We start from the raw sequence: 19,614 nt of genomic DNA on the forward strand, positions 1-19,614 counted from the left end.
CAGCTTATGACAGAGACGGGCGCCCAGTGATGACAACATCAAGCCGCCGGCGGCGGCGGTGGCGGCCGGGAGACTGGGAGGGCTTCCGGGGCTGCCGGCCTGAGTGTAGAGGGGCTGTCATGGCGGCCGCTCTGTGGGGATTCTTTCCCGTCCTGCTGCTGCTGCTATCAGGGGATGTCGAGAGCTCGGAGGTGCCCGGGGCTGCTGCCGAGGGATCGGGAGGGAGTGGGGTCGGCATAGGAGATCGCTTCAAGATTGAGGGGCGTGCAGTTGTTCCAGGGGTGAAACCTCAGGACTGGATCTCGGCGGCCCGAGTGCTCGTAGACGGAGAAGAGCACGTCGGTTTCCTTAAGTGAGCATCCTGAGGGCAGCGGGAAGAAGGCTGGGATGGAGGCCGGACAGGGACCCCATCAGGAGAGTTAAGTGTCAGGACAGGACAACGTCGCTGTCTCAGACTGAAGGGGAGGGTGCCGCTAACGGTCTATGCCGGGAGACCTTGGGAGGCAGTCGGATGCTTTCCCTTTCCCGGTCCTGTACCTCTGGAATGAGCATGGCAGGCGCTCACCCCCTGCCGTGGTCAGAGCATGGAGTCAGTTATTTTCAACCTTGTTTTGGCCCCATGTGGGGACGATCATTCCTGGGCCCTGGGGACAAGTGGACCTTTATTAGTCTCTTGTTGGATTCTTTCTTTTATATCTCATCTGGTTTCCCGAGAACCTAGTCGTTTCTTGCATCCACTTCAGTCTTTTGGTAGCTTGATATTATGTAGAAAGATGCGACACAAGTGGGAATTCTCAAAACCCAAAGGGCTTCTAGTGACGACATAGACTGGGAGGCTAATGTTACTGCTTCTAAAATTAACAGGCCCTGAAATCCCTAATCAAAGCACTTTTTTTTGTTTTGTTTTGTTTTGGCTTGGGGGTGCGATTGTTGTTCTTTTTTACACTTGAATTCATCGAGGGATTTGCTATATATCACACTTGTCATTTATGTGAGACTAGGGTTTCTCTACATTGCTTTCTTCTGTCCTTTCGTGCTATTAGTGGAAGTGGGATTTCTGTCTATATTAAAACACAGGACGAATTTGTTAGCACTAGTTTTGCAGCAGCCTGCTTTCGAAATGTCTGGGCACACCTACGTTGTTTTAAATCTTTCCACCCTTACTTGGTAGGTGAAACTGTAAACTGAAAGAAGATAATTAGGAAGTGTTTCCTTTGGTAGGTTTGTACACCAGCAAATGGTATCTGAACATCAGACAACTTAAATGTGGACATTTAAATCCAAATCTGATTTACATATTTGTTCAGATCATCTAAGTGCCCTTGAGTGGTAATTCCAACCTCAGATTAATAAATAGTGACAAATTTACAACCAGTATTTTACTGCCATCTGTCATTAAGAATCTGGCATTAGGACATTCTTTAGAGTTTACCCTAATTAATGATGTTTTAATAATACAGTTCTCATAAAGCTTTAGGAATGAGCCTTAATTGACCATTTGGCCACTATTCTGCTGTATACAGTTCTTTTAAAAAGCAGAGCTTTTAGAAAGCTACAGAGCAAAACCCTGTCTCTCAGGAAAAAAAGAAAAGTTGATGGAGAATTAATGTGAGGAGTTTATGGTGATAATCTTATTGGAAAAGGGGTAGGTAATTTGTATTGTAGCTGTTTGAAAATAGAAATAGTATATTAGAAACAAAGTAGGGAAACAACCCTTAATGTTTCATTGTATCTTTTTTTTTTTTGGAGACAAGGTCTTGTTCCATCATTCAACCTGGAGTGCAGTGGTGATATGATAGTTCATGGCAGCCTCGAACTTCTGTACTCAAGCGATCCTCCTGTCTCAGCCTCCTGAGTAGCTAGGACTACAGGCGGACACCACCTTGTCCAGCTAATTTTTAAATTTTTTTTGTAGAGACAGGGTCTTGCTGTGTTGCCCAGTGTGGTCTCAAACTCCTGGCCTCAAGTGATACTTCTGCCTCAGCCTGTCACATTTTTGGGATTACAGGCATGAGCCATGGTGCCTGCCATTTTTCCGGCTTCATTTGGAATCATATGACTTATGTTTTTACTAGTAAAATGTAATATATAGTAGTTTGTAACCTGCCTTTTTCACTTAATGTTCTTGAACACCTTTTGATACCATTTCATGTTCTTTCATTTGTATGTAGAAAGGTTGATGGAGAATTGCCAGGCACGGTGGCTCACACCTGTAATCTTAGCACTTTGGGAGGCTGAGGTGGGAGGATTGCTTGAGCCCAGGAGTTTCAGACCAGCTGGAGCAACATAGTGGGGCATCATCTCTACAAAAAATAAATAATTAGCCAGGAGTGGTGGTGTGCACCTATAGTCCAAGCTACTCGGGAAGCTGAGGTGGGGGGATTGCTTGAGCTGAGGCAGTGAACTGTGATCGTGCCATTGCACTCCAGCCTGGGCTACAAAGCAAAACCCTGTCTCTCAGGAAAAAAAGAGAGGTTGATGGAGAATTAATATGAGGAGTTTATGGTGATAATCTTATTGGAAAAGGGGTAGGTAATTTGTATTGTAGCTGTTTTGCATGACTAGCACAGAGCTTTGACTTACATTTATGCTTATTGGAGGGGGCTTAGGACTTGGTTAATGGAGGTAAAGGGAATTGGGCCTGAAGATTCCTCATGCCATTTCTTGCTATCATCACAATATATGTAAGCCATAATTTATTTAACCAGCCCTCTGTTTTTGGACAGGTAGTTTTAAGGTTTTTTTTTTTTTTTTTTTTTTTTTTTTAACATAGTAATATTATATTCTATACTTTTTTGAACTTTTTATTATAGAAATTTTCAGACATGCATAAAATAGAATGGCATTCTACTGTTTTGTTTCATGTCTTTTGTGTACCTTCATTAATTTTTTTTCTGAAATATTTTTAAATGGTTCTAAGTATAATATGATTTTACTTGTAAAAGCATTATTACGTGTCTCCAAAAAATAAGGACTTAAACCAAAACCACATTACCATTATTGATTCAACAAAATAATCATGATTTAATGTCATCTAATAGTCCCATTTTTATGTTTCCTCAGTTATCTCAAAAATGTTTTTTATATAATTGTTCTTTCAAATTAGGATCCAACAAGGCCTACCTACATTTTGTAGAGTACATTTTTAAGGACAAATTTAAATTTTTTTTTTTTTTTTTGAGGCAGGGTCTTGCTCTGTCGCCCAGGCTGGAGTGCAGTGGCACGATCTCGGCTCGCTACAAGCTCTGTCTCCCAGGTTCACGCCATTCTCCTGCTTCAGCCTCCCGAGTAGCTGGGACTACAGGTGCCCACCATCATGCCTGGCTAATTTTTTGTATTTTTTAGTAGAGACAGAGTTTCAGCGTGTTAGCCGGGATGGTCTCGATCTTCTGACCTTGTGATCCGCCCACCTCGGCCTCCCAAAGTGCTGGGATTACAGGCGTGAGCCACTGTGCTTGGTCACAAATTTTAAATTTTGTATTGCAAACTTTATATTATTTTTCTTAAGTAAAATGTTTACCTTAGGATGATAAATATATTTGCTTTTTAAAAAATCATTTCTGATATTATTTGTGTTCCACCATCATCAGTTTGTTTTTTTCTGGATCTAAAAAAATGTTTTAAAATTGGTTGAGTCAGGGCTGGGTGTGGTCAGGAACTCCAGAGGTCAGGAGTTCAAGATCAGCCTGGCCAACATGGTAAAACCCTGTCTCTACTAAAAATACAAAAAAAAATCTGCCAGGTGTAGTGGCTGTAGTCTGTAATCCCAGCTACTAGGGAGGCTGATGCAGGAGAATACTTAAACCCGGGAGGTGGAGGTTGCAGTGAGCAGAGATCACCCCACTGCACTCCATCCTGGGTGACAGAGCAAGACTCCGTCTCAAAAAGAAAGAGAGAGAGAGAGAGAGAGAGAAGGGAGGGAGGGAGGGAAGGAGAAAGGAAGGAAGTAGAAAGGAAAAAGAAAGGAAAGGAAAGAAAGGAAGAAAGAAATTAGTTCAGTCAGGGTCCCATTAAGAAATAGAAGATGCACTCAAATTAGAGTAATTCAAGGAGAATTTAATGAAGGGATCAAACAGTGTAGTAATGGTGTGGGGAAGCAGCCAGACTGTGCAGTACCCTGGAGCTTACAACCTCAAGGTTATTATCACCATCTCTAATCCTGAAGGAAGAGGGGAGTAGAGGTTACTAGAACCTTGAAGGGAAGAAGGCCTGCACTGAAAGACACAAGCCAGCCCCTTGACACAGCCAGTCAGAGGTGGCCTGTCCGTGAGAGAGCTGGGGGGAAAATATGCTAAGCTCATTTTCTTTCCTTCCTCCAGTCTGCAAAAAGGAGAAAGGCAGAGAGTGGATCTAAAGGGCAAATGGAAGATGTCCAGCCCAGGCAAAAGTTAACTTGTTTACATTTCAATTCCGGCTTAGTTTAGTGTGTGCTTTGGAGTAACACTTTTTCATCTTACTTTTTTTTTTTTGAGACGGAGTCTCTATCTGTCACCCAGGCTGGAGTGCAGTGGCTCAGTCTTGACTCACTGCAACTTCGCCTCCCAGGTTCAAGTGATTCTCCTGCCCAGACTCCCAAGTAGCTGGACTACAGGCTCATGCCACCACACCCGGCTAATTTTTGTATTTTTAGTAGAGATGAGGTTTCACTGTATTAGGCAGGATGTTCTTGTCATCTTACTTTTTAGTAACTATTGTGGATATCATCAGTATTAGTTATTCCTTTAACTATGAAAGAGCCTATGAAGATTTAAGAAGCATTATTTTAATATATTATTATAATATTTGGAATTCTCCGATACAGTTGATCATTTTAGAACCATTTGTTTTCCTGAAACAGAAACTTTTTTCTCAAAATAGTAGTTTCTCATTTTTCAAACAAATTAATTTTGATCTGTGAAATGAAATTACCAGCTCTTGATAGAATGGTTTTCTAAGTCTAGGAAGTTTAGAAGAAATCAGTAAGGAAAAGATGGATGTTTTTAACTACATAAACATTTTAAGCTTCTAGTAACCAAAGTAAATGGGAATTATTTATAGCAAATAGAACAAATGGTACTTAAATACCTTTTACTATTTGTTAAAAAGAACAGAAAACCAAAAATTGCAGATTAAAACTAGAACAAAATGCCTTTTTTTTTTTTTTTTTTTTGGAGACAGAGTTTTCGCTGTGGTTGCCCAGCTGGATGGCTCACTGCAACCTCTGCCTCCCAGATTAAAGTGATTCTCCTGCCTCAGCCTCCCAAGTAGCTAGGATTAGAGGCATGCGCCACCTACACCTGGCTAATTTTGTATTTTTAGTAGAGACGGAGTTTCTCTATGTTGGTCAGGCTGGTCTCTAACTCCTGACCTTAGGTGATCCGTCCGCCTCCGTCTTCCAAAGTGCTGGGATTACAGGTGTGAGCCACCGCGCCCGGCCTGCCATTTTTAATAGTAGGAAATTGTTTGTCAGGCGCGGTGGCTCAAGCCTGTAATCCCAGCATTTTGGGAGGCTGAGGCGGGCGCATCACGAGGTGAGGAGATCGAGGCCATCCTGACTAACACTGTGAAACCCCGTCTCTACTAAAAATACAAAAAATTAGCTGGGCGTAGTGGCGGGCACCTGTAGTCCCAGCTACTCAGGAGGCTGAGGCAGGAGAATGGCGTGAACCCGGGAGGCGGAGCTTGCAGTGAGCCGAGATCGCGTCACTGCACTCCAGCCTGGGTGACAGAGTGAGATTCCGTCTCAAAAAAAAAAAGAAAGAAAGAAATTGTTGGGGGTGATTGGCAAAACTGGAACCGTAATATTGTAATAATAATGTATATTCAATGAAGACATGGCTTTAGAATGGGAATTGTGTGTCTGTCACCTGTCATCTCTACCCATAGAAGGAAAATAATTACTTTCTATGTCAGGCTTCTCTGCTACCCTGGAGTGGTCTTGGGTATTTTCAGAACCTGTTCAGTGTAATTACAGAAACTGAAGGCCGGGCACGGTGGCTCACGTCTGTAATCCCAGCACTTTGGGAGACTGAGGCGGGTGGATCACGAGGTCAGGAGATCGAGACCAGCCTGGCTAACATGGTGAAACCCCGTCTCTACTAAAAATACAAAAAAACTAGCCAGGCGAAATGGCGGGCGCCTGTAGTCTCAGCTACTCGGGAGGCTGAGGCAGGAGAATGGCGGGAACCCGGGAGGCGGAGCTTGCAGTGAGCTGAGATCCGGCCACTGCACTCCAGCCTGGGCGACAGAGCGAGACTCCATCTCAAAAAAAAAAAAAAAAAAAAAAACAAAAAAAAAAAACAAAAAAAAAAAAACAAAACTTAGCCGGGCATGATGGGACATGCCTGTAATCCTAGCTACTTGGGAGGCTGAGGCAGGAGAATCACTTGAACCCAGGAGGGTGGAGGTTGCAGTGAGCTGAGATCATGCCATTGCACTCTACCCTGAGTGTCGCATAGAGATTCTGTCTCAAAAGAAAAAAGAAAAGAAACTGAAGCATAGGACAACTTTTGCCAAGGTTTTGTTTGTTTGCCAGTTGCTTTTAATGTCATTTTTCAGGAGAGTTGATTTGGGAATTAGCGAATAAGAAAAGACTAAGCTGTTTTTCTAAACATGATTTTCATTTTTCCAGGACAGATGGGAGTTTTGTGGTTCATGATATACCTTCTGGATCTTATGTAGTGGAAGTTGTATCTCCAGCTTACAGGTTTGATCCCGTTCGAGTGGATATCACTTCGAAAGGAAAAATGAGGTGAGGGCACCTGATTTAATTTTTGCCAAAAGCGAGGCTACTGAATACCTTAGCAATATATTCCTTTTAGAATTAGTAGTTTAGATGGAAAATTCTTTTTATTTAAACTACTGCTATTCCTTAAAACATTTAAAATATCCTTATGTTTATTTAATCTGAACATTGAAAAAATTGTAAAGTTGAGCTTCTTGCTCAGGCTTAAAATTTATTTTAAAGCTCCTAATATGATTACTTAAACAAAAGGTAAGGTTACTTACTATAGGAGCTAAAGCGCTATGAAAGTTATAATTGAAATATGATTATTAAGTTGGAAATAATCTAACTTTTCTAAATTAGAAATACTATTCATCACCTGTTTTTCGCTGGGATATTTTGATAATACCTCTTATTACCTATTTGATACTTCATTGATCTAGAAATTTCTGTAGTCCTTTCTTTATGGAATCTTTTGTGTTCAATGGAAATGTAGTATTTCTGGGGAAAACAATGGAGGTGAAAAGAACTATAGTCTAATTTAGACTGCAAGTGTGAAATAGCAAAACCTATTTGAAGTTGAAACATTTGTGTAGATACCTGTAGTCTTCAGAGTCAGCTTCCCATTATAATAGAACGAATTTATTTATTTATTTTGTCTCATGACAATAGCGTCCTCTTTGGTTAAATCTGACCAGGAAATATATGAAGCAACTTTTAAGTGGTAATGTCTCTTCTTTAAGCTATCAAATATGACTCTATGTTGCAGTAATAAAGCACAGGTAATGCAAAGGCAAAAACCATTTCTGGAGGTGGAGGACTAATAAATAATTTTACTGCTGATCTTTTTGGTGTCTGCCCAGCATATTTAGACTGATTTGTAGAGACTCAAAATTGAGCTGACGCATGTTCAGTTAGCACCATAGTATTTACATCTGAATTAGTGTTTATTCCTAACATTTTTTCTTCTTTCTTTGCTTTCTTTTACATTGAAAGTTTTAAAAATGTAATATGTAAATATGCCATAATTCAAATAGAATGAGTCACATGCAGAGCTGTCCCATCTTTTACCTTAGGTGCATGTTAGTCCATTGATGGATTTGCCATCATTTATATAACCAGCTGCTATTGATAGACAAGTTGTGATTTCTTTCTCTTCCTTTAACAGAGACAGTTATCAAGAGAATATTCTTTTTTTTCTTTCTTTCTTTTTTTTTTTTTTTTTTTGAGACAAAGTCTTGCTCTGTTGCCCAGGCTAGAGTGCAGTGGCACAATCTTGGCTCACTGCAACCTCTGCTTCTCAGGTTCAAGGGATTCTCATACCTCAGCCTCCCAAATAGTTGGGATTACAGCTGCACGCCACCATGCCCGTCTGATTTTTTTTTTTGAGACGGAATCTCGCTCTATCACCCAGGCAGGAATGCAGTGGCATGATCTTGGCTCACTGCCACCTCCACCTCCTGGTTCAAGTGATTCTTCTGCCTCAGCCTCCCAAGTAGCTGGGACTACAGGTGCCTACCACCATGCCCAGCTCATTTTTGTATTTTTAGTAGAGACGGGATTTCACCATATTGGCCAGGCTGGTCTCCAACTCCTGACCTTGTGCTCCACCCGCCTCGGCCTCCCAAAGTGCTGGGATTACAGGTGTGAGCCACCGCGCCTGGCCTGATTTTTGTATTTTTAGTAGAGATGGGGTTTTGCCGTGTTGGCCAGGCTGTTCTCAAACTCCTGACCTCAAGTGATCTGCCCACTTTGGCCTCCCAAAGTGCTGGGATTACAGGTGTGAGCCACTGTGCCTGTCCAAGAGAATATTCTTGGTATTATCAGTAAAGTAATACTCTAATGCCACTAATAAGTATATTCTTAAAAAGAAATTACTTTTCCCCCCTACTTTTTAGAGAGACAAGGTCTTGCTATGTTGCCTAAGTTGGAGTGCTTGCCTAAGTTGGTTATTCTCAGGTGCAGTCACATAGCCCGCTACAACCTCACACTGACCTTTAGCGATCTTCTCACCTCAGCCTCCTAAGTAGCTGGGATTACAGGCATGCATCGTATCCAGCTTCTTCCTTATTTTTGAAGTTAAATTATTGTCTTAGAATTTTTTTTGGTCCAAATTCTGATGACATTTCTTGCTTTTGGCCATTTGGGGTAAGGGCAAAGCTTCAGTTAGAAGGTAGTACCTTGCATATATGTTTATAAATATATTTTTATGGAATAGATTGTTTTGAAGTAGATGAATTTTTTAAAGTATTGACTTTCTCATGTCTTTTTGGAAACATGAAGATTTTAAAAAATGTATATATAGGCCAGGTGTGGTGGCTCATGCCTATAATCCCAGCACTGTGGGAGGCTGAGGCAGTTATATCACTTGAGCCCAGGAGTTTGAGACCAGCCTGGGCAGCATAGTGAAGACCTTGTCTCTACCAAAAAAAAAAGGTTAAAAACTTAGCTGGACATGGTGGCACATGCTTGTGATCCCAGCTACCTAGTAGGCTGAGGTAGGAGAATCGCTTGAGCCTGGGAGGTTGAGGCTGTAGCAGTGAGCCATGACTGTACTACTGCACTCCAGCCTGGGCAACAGAGCGAGATCCTGTCGCAAAAAAAAAAAAATATATATATATATATACACACACATACACACACACACACACACACACAGACATATGTATATGTAAAATTCTTTTATGTTAAATCTATTCCTTAAAGGACTTATTCATGACTTTTTGTATATTTTAGAATTGTAAGCTTGGAAATAGGGGGGTACATGGATCACAGTATATGTTATATATACTGCTTTAAACATTTTTTTTTTTTCTTTTTGAGACAGAGTCTCGCTCTGTCGCCCAGGCTGAAGTGCAGTGGCCGGATCTCAGCTCACTGCAAGCTCCGCCTCCTGGGTTCATGCCATTCTCCTGCCTCAGCCTCCTGAGTAGCTGGGACTACAGGCGCCTGCCTACTCGCCCGGCTAGTTTTTTGTATTTTTTAGTAGAGACGGGGTTTCACCGTGTTAGCCAGGCTGGTCTCGATCTCCTGACCTCGTGATCCGCCCGTCTCGGCCTCCCAGAGTTCTGGGATTACAGGCTTGAGCCACTGCGCCCGGCCAACATTTTTTTTTATATTGAAAACAATATTGGAGGGAATGAGAGCTGTTACATAAAAGAGAATACTTGTATTTTTTTTAATCCTTTTTACTCTGGTTAAATTTTGAATAAAGTAGTCTCAGCAAATAGGAATATTGTTTTAAATATAGATGGTCCCCAGCTTACAGTGGTTCAACTTAGAATTATTATTATTATTATTTTTTTAAATTTGAGACAGAGTCTCCAGGCAGGAGTGCAGTGGCGTGATCGTGGCTCACTGCAACGTCCGCCTCCTGGGTTCAAGCAATTCTCTTGCCTCAGCCTCCTGAGTAGCTGGGACTACAGGCGCATGCCACCATGCCCAATTAATTTTGTATTTTTAATAGAGGCAGCGTCTCACCATGTTGGCCAGGATGATTTTGATCTCTTGACATTGTGATCCGCCTGCTTCAGCCTCCCAAAGTGCTGGGGTTACAGGTGTGAACCATGGTGCCTGGCCCTCAACTTAGAATTTTTTGACTTTACTATGGTGCGAAAGCGATAGACAGTAGAAACCATACTTTAAGTACCCATAACAACCATTCTGTTTTTATGTTTAGGTCAGAATTTAGTAAGTTACATGAATTCAATAAGTTTCTTATTATAGAATGAGCTTTGTGTTAGGTGATTTTGCCACCTGTGGCTAATGTAAGTATTCTGACCGCTTTTAAGGTAGAAAAAAATTGTAAAGTTGAGCTTTTTGCTCAGGCTTAAAATTTATTTTAAAGCTCCTAATATGATTACATAAAGATGTACTCTGATGACTCAGAGGCTGATGCAGGAGAATGGCTTGAACCCGGGAGGCGAAGGTTGCAGTGAGTCGAGATTGCGCCACTGCACTCCAGCCTGGGCTACAGAGCGATATTTCGTCTCAAAAAAATAAAAATAAAACATAATTGGGGGTGGAACAGAGTAGAGAACAAAGTGGGATTCATATAAGATCCTAATTCTTTTTTTTTTTTTTTTTTTTGTGATGGAGTCTCACTCTGTCACCCAGACTGGAATGCAGTGCCGTACCCTCAGCTTGCTACGATCTCTATTTCCTGGGTTCAAGTGTTTCTCCTGCCTCAGCCTCCCAAGTAGCTGGGATTACAGGCACATGCCACCAAGCCTGGCTAATTTTTGTATTTTCAATGGAGACAGGGTTTCACCATGTTGGCCAGGCTGGTCTCAAACTCCTGACCTCAAATGATCCACCTACCTCGGCCTCCCAAAGTGCTGAGATTATAGACATTAGCTACTGTGCCCAGCCTTGACCAATATTTTAGAAGCATGCAACATGAATGATAAATTAGTTTTGAATATATGTGGGATTTTCACTTCTGACATTTTGGCAGAGAAATGCTGGATAAAAATATGACAAACATTTTCTTTTATTAATAAACGCTTAGTTCCCTCCAAAACAAAGGAAATCCCTGGGGGATAAACTATAAACCACTTCACCATCTGGAGATTTTGATATTCTCTAACCCAGAGGGCTTAGATTTAATTAGCAGTGTGCAGGGAGGAGGCAAGCCATGGGCTTGCTTGGAGTCAGAATTAGATCTAAAATTTGCTCCTCCCTTTGACCTTTGGTACTGAAATGCAGAAGGCCCTGGATTTTCGGAGGTAAAAGTCTGACCCTGGCCTTTGGGGGAAAAAGTCTCGCCTGAAAACTGATAGTTATGCTCCTATACTCATTACAGTTTGGGATATGAATTTATTACTTTCTGCATAATCCAGGAACTTCCAAGCTGAGCAGTGAACAAAATAGTTTCTGGTTATAATTCCCAAATTCCTGGCAGAAACAAATGCATAATCTCTCCGCAAGGAGATACCCTTTGTATCTTTTTACTTAAATAAAGGTAAATTAAGTCTACTAAACTTACAAAGAACCCAAGAGAACAGTCCACATTGAGTCAGCAAATAAATCAGACCTCCAAGAACTTTAAATAGTAGAATTATTAGATATAGACTGTAAAATAATTTAATATGTATTTAAAGTACTTAAGGAAATAGAAGACTTCCATAGAAATGATATACCAAAATAGGCTATAGATATTTGAAAAAAGAATAAAATAGAACTTCTACAATGAATATAGGCATTGAAATGTACAACTAAATGGATGCATTAAGAAACTGAGCAGAAGTTAGAAGAAGTGGGAGATAGATCAGAAAAGAAATTTCCTGGAATTCAACACAGCAGTGACAGTGAAATAGGAGAGGCAGTTTTCAAAAAGTAAAATGAATCATATGTAAACATGGATGAGAATTTTGATTAAAATTAGTGCATTTTTGGTGAAAAATGTAGTGTTACCTATAGCACTATTGCAGTGCTTTCTTGCATTATAAAATTTTCTGGCAATATAGCCTTAAAAATTGGTTACATCCAATAACGCATTTCTTAGACCATCAAAAAAATAAAATCCAGTATTTTTGTATCATATAATGAAGTAAACTCATTACTAAATATAATGAAATAACTTTAGCACCAGAAGGATTCTAAAATAATTTGTGACATAAATAGAAGTTAGGGAACTCATTTAATCCCACAGGCCTAGGTAATGACAGAGCTACAGCTAGAAGATTCCAAGTCTAGTGTTTTTTTCTCTATGTTTTGCTGCATATTTTAGACATGTAGATTTTCAAGATCAAAAGTTTAGATTTTAAAGCATTTTGGAAAAAGCTGAAGGTGTGTATAAGGCATTGCTAATATAATATAAGCAGTTCTTTTAACCAGTAATGTTTTTAATGGAATTACTGTTGCTTTCCCCATGTTGCTTTATCAGAGCAAGATATGTGAATTACATCAAAACATCAGAGGTTGTCAGACTGCCCTATCCTCTCCAAATGAAATCTTCAGGTCCACCTTCTTACTTTATTAAAAGGGAATCGTGGGGCTGGACAGACTTTCTAATGAACCCGATGGTATGTATCAGGCTAAAATAAAGCACTTTACTAATACCTAATTTGCTTCTAGGCAGTGGCAACTTCAAACCCCTGTGAGATAGAAAGCTGAGGTCAGATTGGTGGAAGAAAGGATAATTGTGAGTAGTCTGCAGATTTCAGAAGAACAGTGGCTTTGGGAATACGTAATGAAGAAAATATAATGAGAATCGCACTGTAGATTTGATTATGGAAATGTGTAATAGAAATTGAATAAATGCTTATGATAACATTTTACGTTTCAAACAATAAGAATATTCAGTCAGTCAGTCATACCTGGAGCTGTCTCATTCTTCATATTACCTGCACATTTTTTGTTTTTGTTTTTGTTTTTTGACTTTTTTTAGACGGAGTTTTGCTCTTGTTGCCCGGGCTAGAGTGCAATGGAGCGATCTCGGCTCACTGCAACCTCTGCCTCCCGGGTTCAAGCGATTCTCCTGCCTCAGCCTCCCGAGTATCTGGGATTACAGGCATGCGCCACCATGCCCAGCTAATTTTGTATTTTTAGTAGACATGGAATTTCTCCATCTTGGCCAGGCTGGTCTTGAACTCCTGACCTCAGATGATCTGCCCACCTCGGCCTCCTAAAGTGCTGGGATTACAGGCGTGAGCCACTGCGCCTGACCATACTACCTGCATATTATTGGTCCATTGATGAATGTGCCATCATTTATTAACCAGCCCCTATTGAGAGCACAAGTAAGGATTTCTTTCTCTTTTTATAACATGTGTAGTGAAGAGAAAAGTTATTCTATGGTAATTAAGTAGTTGGCATATGAAACCGATGTTATGATACTCACTAATAATGAAACACTAATAGCATGCATTCTTTAAACATTTGTTTTTGTTTTTAATTATTGTAGGTACCTAATAATGTACATTTATGAGGCACATGTGATGTGTCGATACAGGCATATGATGTGTATTAATCACATCAGGGTAATTGGGTTATCCCTCATCTTAAGCATTTATCATGTTTTTGTAAATGTTAGGAGCATACCAATTCCACTCTTTGATTGTTATTTTAAAATATACAATAAATTATTGTTGACTATCATCAAGAAAGCAGTTTTTAGAAACAAATTGGCCTTTTCTTTTACTGTTTTTAAAAATTGAATTGCTGTCTTAGAATTTACCTAAGTAGGCCAGGCGTGGTGGCTCATACCTATAATCCTAGCACTTTGGGAGGCTGAGGTGGGCGGATCACGAGGTCAGGAGTTCGAGACCAGCCTGGCCAACATGGTGAAACCTTGTCTCTACCAAAAATATGAAAAGTTAGCTGGATGTGGTGGTGAGCACCTGTAATCCCAGCTACTCGGGAGGCTGAGACAGGAGAATTGCTTGAACCAGGGATGGTGGAGGTTGCAGTGAGCTGAGATTGTGCCACCACACTCCAGCCTGGGGAACAGAGTGAGACTGTGTCTCAAAAAATAAAAATAAAAGAATTCATGTAAGTTTTGTTCGGCCGGGCGCGGTGGCTCAAGCCTGTAAATCCCAGCACTTTGGGAGGCCGAGACGGGCGGATCACGAGGTCAGGAGATCGAGACCATCCTGGCTAACCCGGTGAAACCACGTCTCTACTAAAAAATACAAAAAACTAGCCGGGCGAGGTGGCGGGCGCCTGTAGTCCCAGCTACTCCGGAGGCTGAGGCAGGAGAATGGCGTAAACCTGGGAGGCGGAGCTTGCAGTGAGCTGAGATCCGGCCACTGCACTCCAGCCCGGGAGACAGAGCCAGACTCCGTCTCAAAAAAAAAAAAAAAAGTTTTGTTCATATTCCGTGCTGATAGCTGTTTAGATCACACATGATCTATATTCAGAGGCTGTATATCCCCTAGAGAGGAATAAATTAGTACCTAGAATCTGTTGTCAGAGATGAAGAGGCAGGAGGCAGACTGGATGGAGGAAGTCAGCAGTGAAACCCCAGAGCTTATTCATCTTCCGCGTTCTCATTTCTGAAATTCGGTGGAAGTGTATCTAGCGCTTCAGTGCGTGATGCTTCTAGATCATTTTTCAAAACTGGTCTGCTAAAGTAGGTCAGTTTTCCAAGAACCACAGTCATCTGAAAAGAGCTGTTAGCTTGCCATTGGATCACCAATCCCATTGCCAGACTATACATTAAAAAAAAGCAAATAGATAGTTCCATTTGCAAACTATTTGTGTTAAATAACACAGTAAACTCTGCAAAAAGATAGGTGGGTGGCACAGCTATGAAGTGTCTATAAAGTCCAAACATACATACAGCAAACTTTTACATTCTATAATAGTCCACCATCGTCAGACAGACAGCACCTTGCTGTCATCAGAACAAGTTCAGTAGAATTGAGATGGTTGCTAGTAGTGTTATTGTATAGACAACATTTAAATCTTTAATTTTACCATTGATTGTTAAGTGCAGTTTTTGTTCTATTAACTAAAGTGGGGGAAAAATATTTTCTGGATTTTTTTTTTTTCTGCAGGTTATGATGATGGTTCTTCCTTTACTGATATTTGTGCTTCTGCCTAAAGTGGTCAACACAAGTGATCCTGACATGAGACGGGTAAGATGATTGTCCAGCTATGGAATTTTTTTTTTTTTTTTAAGAGGCAGAGTCTCTGTTGCTCAAGCTGGAGTACAGTGGCACAGTCAGTTTGAGTGGCCTCATCCTGGGCTCAAGCTATCTACCTGCCTCATCCTCCCAAAGCGCTGGGATCATAGGTCTGAGACACCACGCCTGGCCCCATGTGTGGGTCTTTGAACCATATTGTGATGTTTGCTCTATCCCGTCGTAGCCGGGTGGCTTGGTTTTTCTCAATTTTATTCTAGTTCCCAAGCCAAATTAATCTAGAGGTTGTATTAACACAGTATCATGTTCCTGGCATTTAATTAGTTCCTTCCATTAGACTAGATAAATTGTTAGTTCTGCCTGATTTAAAGGCCTGGATCTCTTTGTGTAGCTAAAACATCTTACTGGATCCTAGCCTCTTTATGTGCCTTACTTTTTAAATAGCTGAAATGTGTAATAATTCTGGTATACTTAATCTAAATATTTTACAAAATGATTGCTCCTATGATCTGCCTTTACTTTCCACAACTCTTTTCAGAGTACATACTCAGTTTATGTGTTCAGACACACAAAAGAAATGCAGATAGACCACAGGGGATGGATAAGTAGAAGAGTGACCTTTGAATTCTGTACCACGAAACCATACTGGTTCAGCAGAGGGAGAGGATTTGCTAAGTAGGATGCTTGCAATTTAGTGCCACCACATTTTCTCTTTGAATATTGGCTGCCATTTGAACTCTTCATTTTTTTCAAAAAACAATTGTGCATTTTTCCATTCAACCATCAACAAGTATCTTCTGAGTTTCAAGGTTCCCCATTTTATTTAGTATATTGATGTGTTGACATTTTATTCATTCCTGAGTAAACATTTATTAATCAATTTCTAGGGTCTCGATACTGAGATACAGAAATGAATTATAGGCCATCCCTGTCATCAGTAGGCTCAGTCCAGTTAAATGTAGAAAATAGAATGGATTTATCAAATAGTCTTCTTGCTATCAGGGAATTTTGTGACTATTTCTTTTCTTTTTTCTTAATAGAAATTTATCTTACTTCTTAAAGAAATAAGGTAAATAAAAATGTGTGCTAAGGTAGTAGGTGATTACATTCTGTGGAAGGTAATAAGGTGTCTATTCCAAGCAGGAATGGCAGAAAAATATTCATAGAAAAAGAAAGAATTTTGATATTTCAAAATGTCTTATTGGTAAATGCTTGCATTTTTGTTTCAATGTTAGACTGAAAGTAATACATCCTATGCATTCCTTGTATATGTTAAGCCAATTAACTGTGACATCAGTAGAAGGAAACATCAGAAGTCACATTTGATTTAAGTTCATTCCAGCCGGGCACAGTGGTGCAGACCTGTAATCCCAGCACTTTGGGAGGCCAAGGCACGTGGATCACCTGAGGTCAGGAGTTCGCGACCAGCCTTACTAACATGGTGAAACGCTGTCTCTACTAAATAACAAAAAATTAGCTGGGCGTGGTGGCACATGCCTGTAATCTGAGCTACTTGGGAGGCTGAGACAGGATAATCGCTTGAACGTGGGAGGCGGAGGTTGCAGTGAGCCAAGATTGCGCCATTGCACTCCAGCCTGGGCAAGAAGAACAAAACTCTGTTTAAAAAAAAAAAAAAAGTTCATTCCTTGTAAAGTGCTTTGCACATCGCAAGCATCGTAAAATGTTGATTCAAGAGCTTCAGAAGCTCTCTTCCTTGCCACTGCCTGCAGAGGTGGCATCATCTCCTACTTGGCATCGTGGCTGCCCTCAGATCCTTTGTGAAGCCCAAGATCATCAAGAAGAGAGCCAAGAGGTTTATCTGGTACCAGTCAGAACAATATGTCAAGATTAAGCTTAACTGGCAGAAACCTAGAGGCACTGACAACAGTGTTCATAGAAGATTCAAGGGCCAGATCTTGATGCCCAGCATTGGTTATGGGAGCAGCAAAGAAACAGAGTACTTACCAGCAAACTATCGCAAGAACAGAAAACCAAACACCGCATGTTCTCACTCATGGGTGGGAATTGAACAATGAGATCGCTTGGACTCGGGAAGGGGAACATCACACACCGGGGCCTATCACGGGGAGGGGGGAAGGGGGAGGGATGGCATTGGGAGTTATACCTGATATAAATGATGAGTTGATGCGTGCTGATGAGTTGATGGGTGCAGCACACCAACATGGCACAAGTATACATATGTAACAAACCTGCACGTTGTGTACATGTACCCTAGAACTTAAAGTATAATAATAAAATAAAAATAAAAAAAAACAAAAAAAAACAAAGTACTTACTACCCAGTGACTTCTGGAAGTTCCTGATCTACAACATAAAGGAACTGGAAATACTGCTGATCTGCAACAAATCTTACCGTGCTGAGATTACTTACGGTGTTTCCTCCAAGAACCACAAAGCCATCTGGAAAGAGGAGCCCAGCTGGCCATCAGAGTCACTAGTCCCAATGCCAGGCTGCACAGTGAGGAGAAGGAATCAGTGGCTCATGTGCATGTTTTATTTGTGTTTAAATAAAACCACAAAAACTGAAAAAAAAAAAAAATAGAGCTTAAGAATTGAACAGATTCAAAAATAGAGTTGATATGTTTGCAGGGACTCAAGAGCTGTTACCATATACATTTATTTCTTAATTATTGGGGCACGTTAACATATTTGATTTATGTTTACAATATTTCTTTTCCTAGCCTTATTTGTAAAAGCACCTTCTCCTTTAAAACTTAGGAATAAATTCTACCTTTGTGGGAAAAGCTCAAGCTAATATCCTGACAGTGTTCAATTTGAAATGAAATCCTAGTGTTATGTTGTGTGCCTATAGTCCCAGCTGCCCAGGAAGCTGAGGCAGGAGGATCACCTGAGCATCATCTCTTAAAAAAAAAGAAATGATAGATAATGCAGTACTTGCTATCTTTTTCATGTGTGAATGGACTAAAGTCAATTTTAAGTTCACTTTTAGAATGTCACTTAAAATTTAAATGAAGCAGATGTTACATTAATATTATATAACTATCAAATAGTACTTTATAGATTTTTGGCTCAATTAAGGGGGACAACAAATACTCAAAAGTGCCAAGTCCTATCCTGTTTTGCCAATGACTTGTTTGTAACAGTGTGATGCTTGCTTTAGAGTCTAATCGAAGTCACCCAAGCCATACAGTATTCATAGATTTACTACTGAGGCTTATAAATGAACTTGTAGAAATACAGAACTTATTTTCCAAACTTTACTGATACCTCGATATATAGTTAAAAATTAATATTCTGGTTATATGCATCTTAAGAAAGCATGAACTTAAAAATGTACTCATTAAAACAATAAGAAAGCACTTTAATCAGAAAACATAAGATAGGAATATAATCAAATATATTCATTATCAGAAAAAAATGTTCTTTATTAAGATAAGTAGAATCAAACCTTAGGCAATCATTTATTGGACATTTACTAGGAGTCAGAATGTTTAGTGGTGCAAAGGAGGTATGGAAAATAGTTACTAATGATATATAGGTGAAGTACTATTGAGTATGATGTTGCATCATTCCCAGAACCAGTACCTTTCACTTGTTCTACTCCTTTACTTTTTCTTTAACAGGAAGTGTTAGGAGTTAAAAGACTCGAAGGATCCTACATATCATTGTGCCTTGTCTTCTTGCAGGAAATGGAGCAGTCAATGAATATGCTGAATTCCAACCATGAGTTGCCTGATGTTTCTGAGTTCATGACAAGACTCTTCTCTTCAAAATCATCTGGCAAATCTAGCAGCGGCAGCAGTAAAACAGGCAAAAGTGGGGCTGGCAAAAGGAGGTAGTCAGGCCGTCCAGAGCTGGCATTTGCACAAACACAGCAACACTGGGTGGCATCCAAGTCTTGGAAAACCGTGTGAAACAACTACTGTAAACTTGAGTCATCCCGAACGTTGATCTCTTACAACTGTATATGTTAACTTTTTAGCACATGTTTTGTACTTGGTACATGAGAAAACCCAGCTTTCATCTTTTGTCTGTATGAGGTCAATATTGATGTCACTGAATTAATTACAGTGTCCTATAGAAAATGCCATTAATAAATTATATGAACTACTATACATTATGTATATTAAAACATCTTAATCCAGAGATCAAATCATCTTTCTTTTTTTTTCACTTAATGTTTCTTTTTTTCTGACAATTTTCTTCAATTATCTGAGGCTTGAAATTGACCTTTCCTTTTAAAAAGGAGTGGTTGTTATTTTTAGACAGCATGCACATGGTTTTTTATGCGGCCACAGCTTTCAAAATTTTCAGTTCTGCTGTGCCATTTAATTCCCTGATA

The 19,614-nt window shown here is 40.1% G+C and overlaps 1 protein-coding gene across 1 annotated transcript; it reads left to right on the forward strand.

The window, feature by feature from the left end:
- The first annotated feature begins 14 nt into the window (after positions 1-14).
- On the forward strand, positions 15-19,425 carry EMC7 (ER membrane protein complex subunit 7). The gene is made up of 5 exons (XM_023230250.2): positions 15-352; positions 6,611-6,730; positions 12,591-12,729; positions 15,205-15,285; positions 18,959-19,425. Exons 1-5 carry the CDS (start codon positions 30-32, stop codon positions 19,109-19,111), a joined length of 816 nt encoding a protein of 271 aa, XP_023086018.1. The 5' UTR covers positions 15-29; the 3' UTR covers positions 19,112-19,425.
- The last annotated feature ends 189 nt before the right edge of the window (positions 19,426-19,614 follow it).

Source organism: Piliocolobus tephrosceles, chromosome 6 (assembly GCF_002776525.5).
Source record: "Piliocolobus tephrosceles isolate RC106 chromosome 6, ASM277652v3, whole genome shotgun sequence".
Taxonomy (NCBI): Eukaryota; Metazoa; Chordata; class Mammalia; order Primates; family Cercopithecidae; genus Piliocolobus; species Piliocolobus tephrosceles.

What these genes read in the sequence shown, in the direction of transcription:
- EMC7 (XM_023230250.2), top strand. Translation starts at nt 30, where the DNA reads ATGACAACATCAAGCCGCCGGCGGCGGCGGTGGCGGCCGGGAGACTGG. An exon ending in GAGCACGTCGGTTTCCTTAA is followed by an intron (nt 353 to 6,610) that starts GTGAGCATCCTG and finishes TCATTTTTCCAG; the next exon opens with GACAGATGGGAGTTTTGTGG. An exon ending in ACTTCGAAAGGAAAAATGAG is followed by an intron (nt 6,731 to 12,590) that starts GTGAGGGCACCT and finishes TTGCTTTATCAG; the next exon opens with AGCAAGATATGTGAATTACA.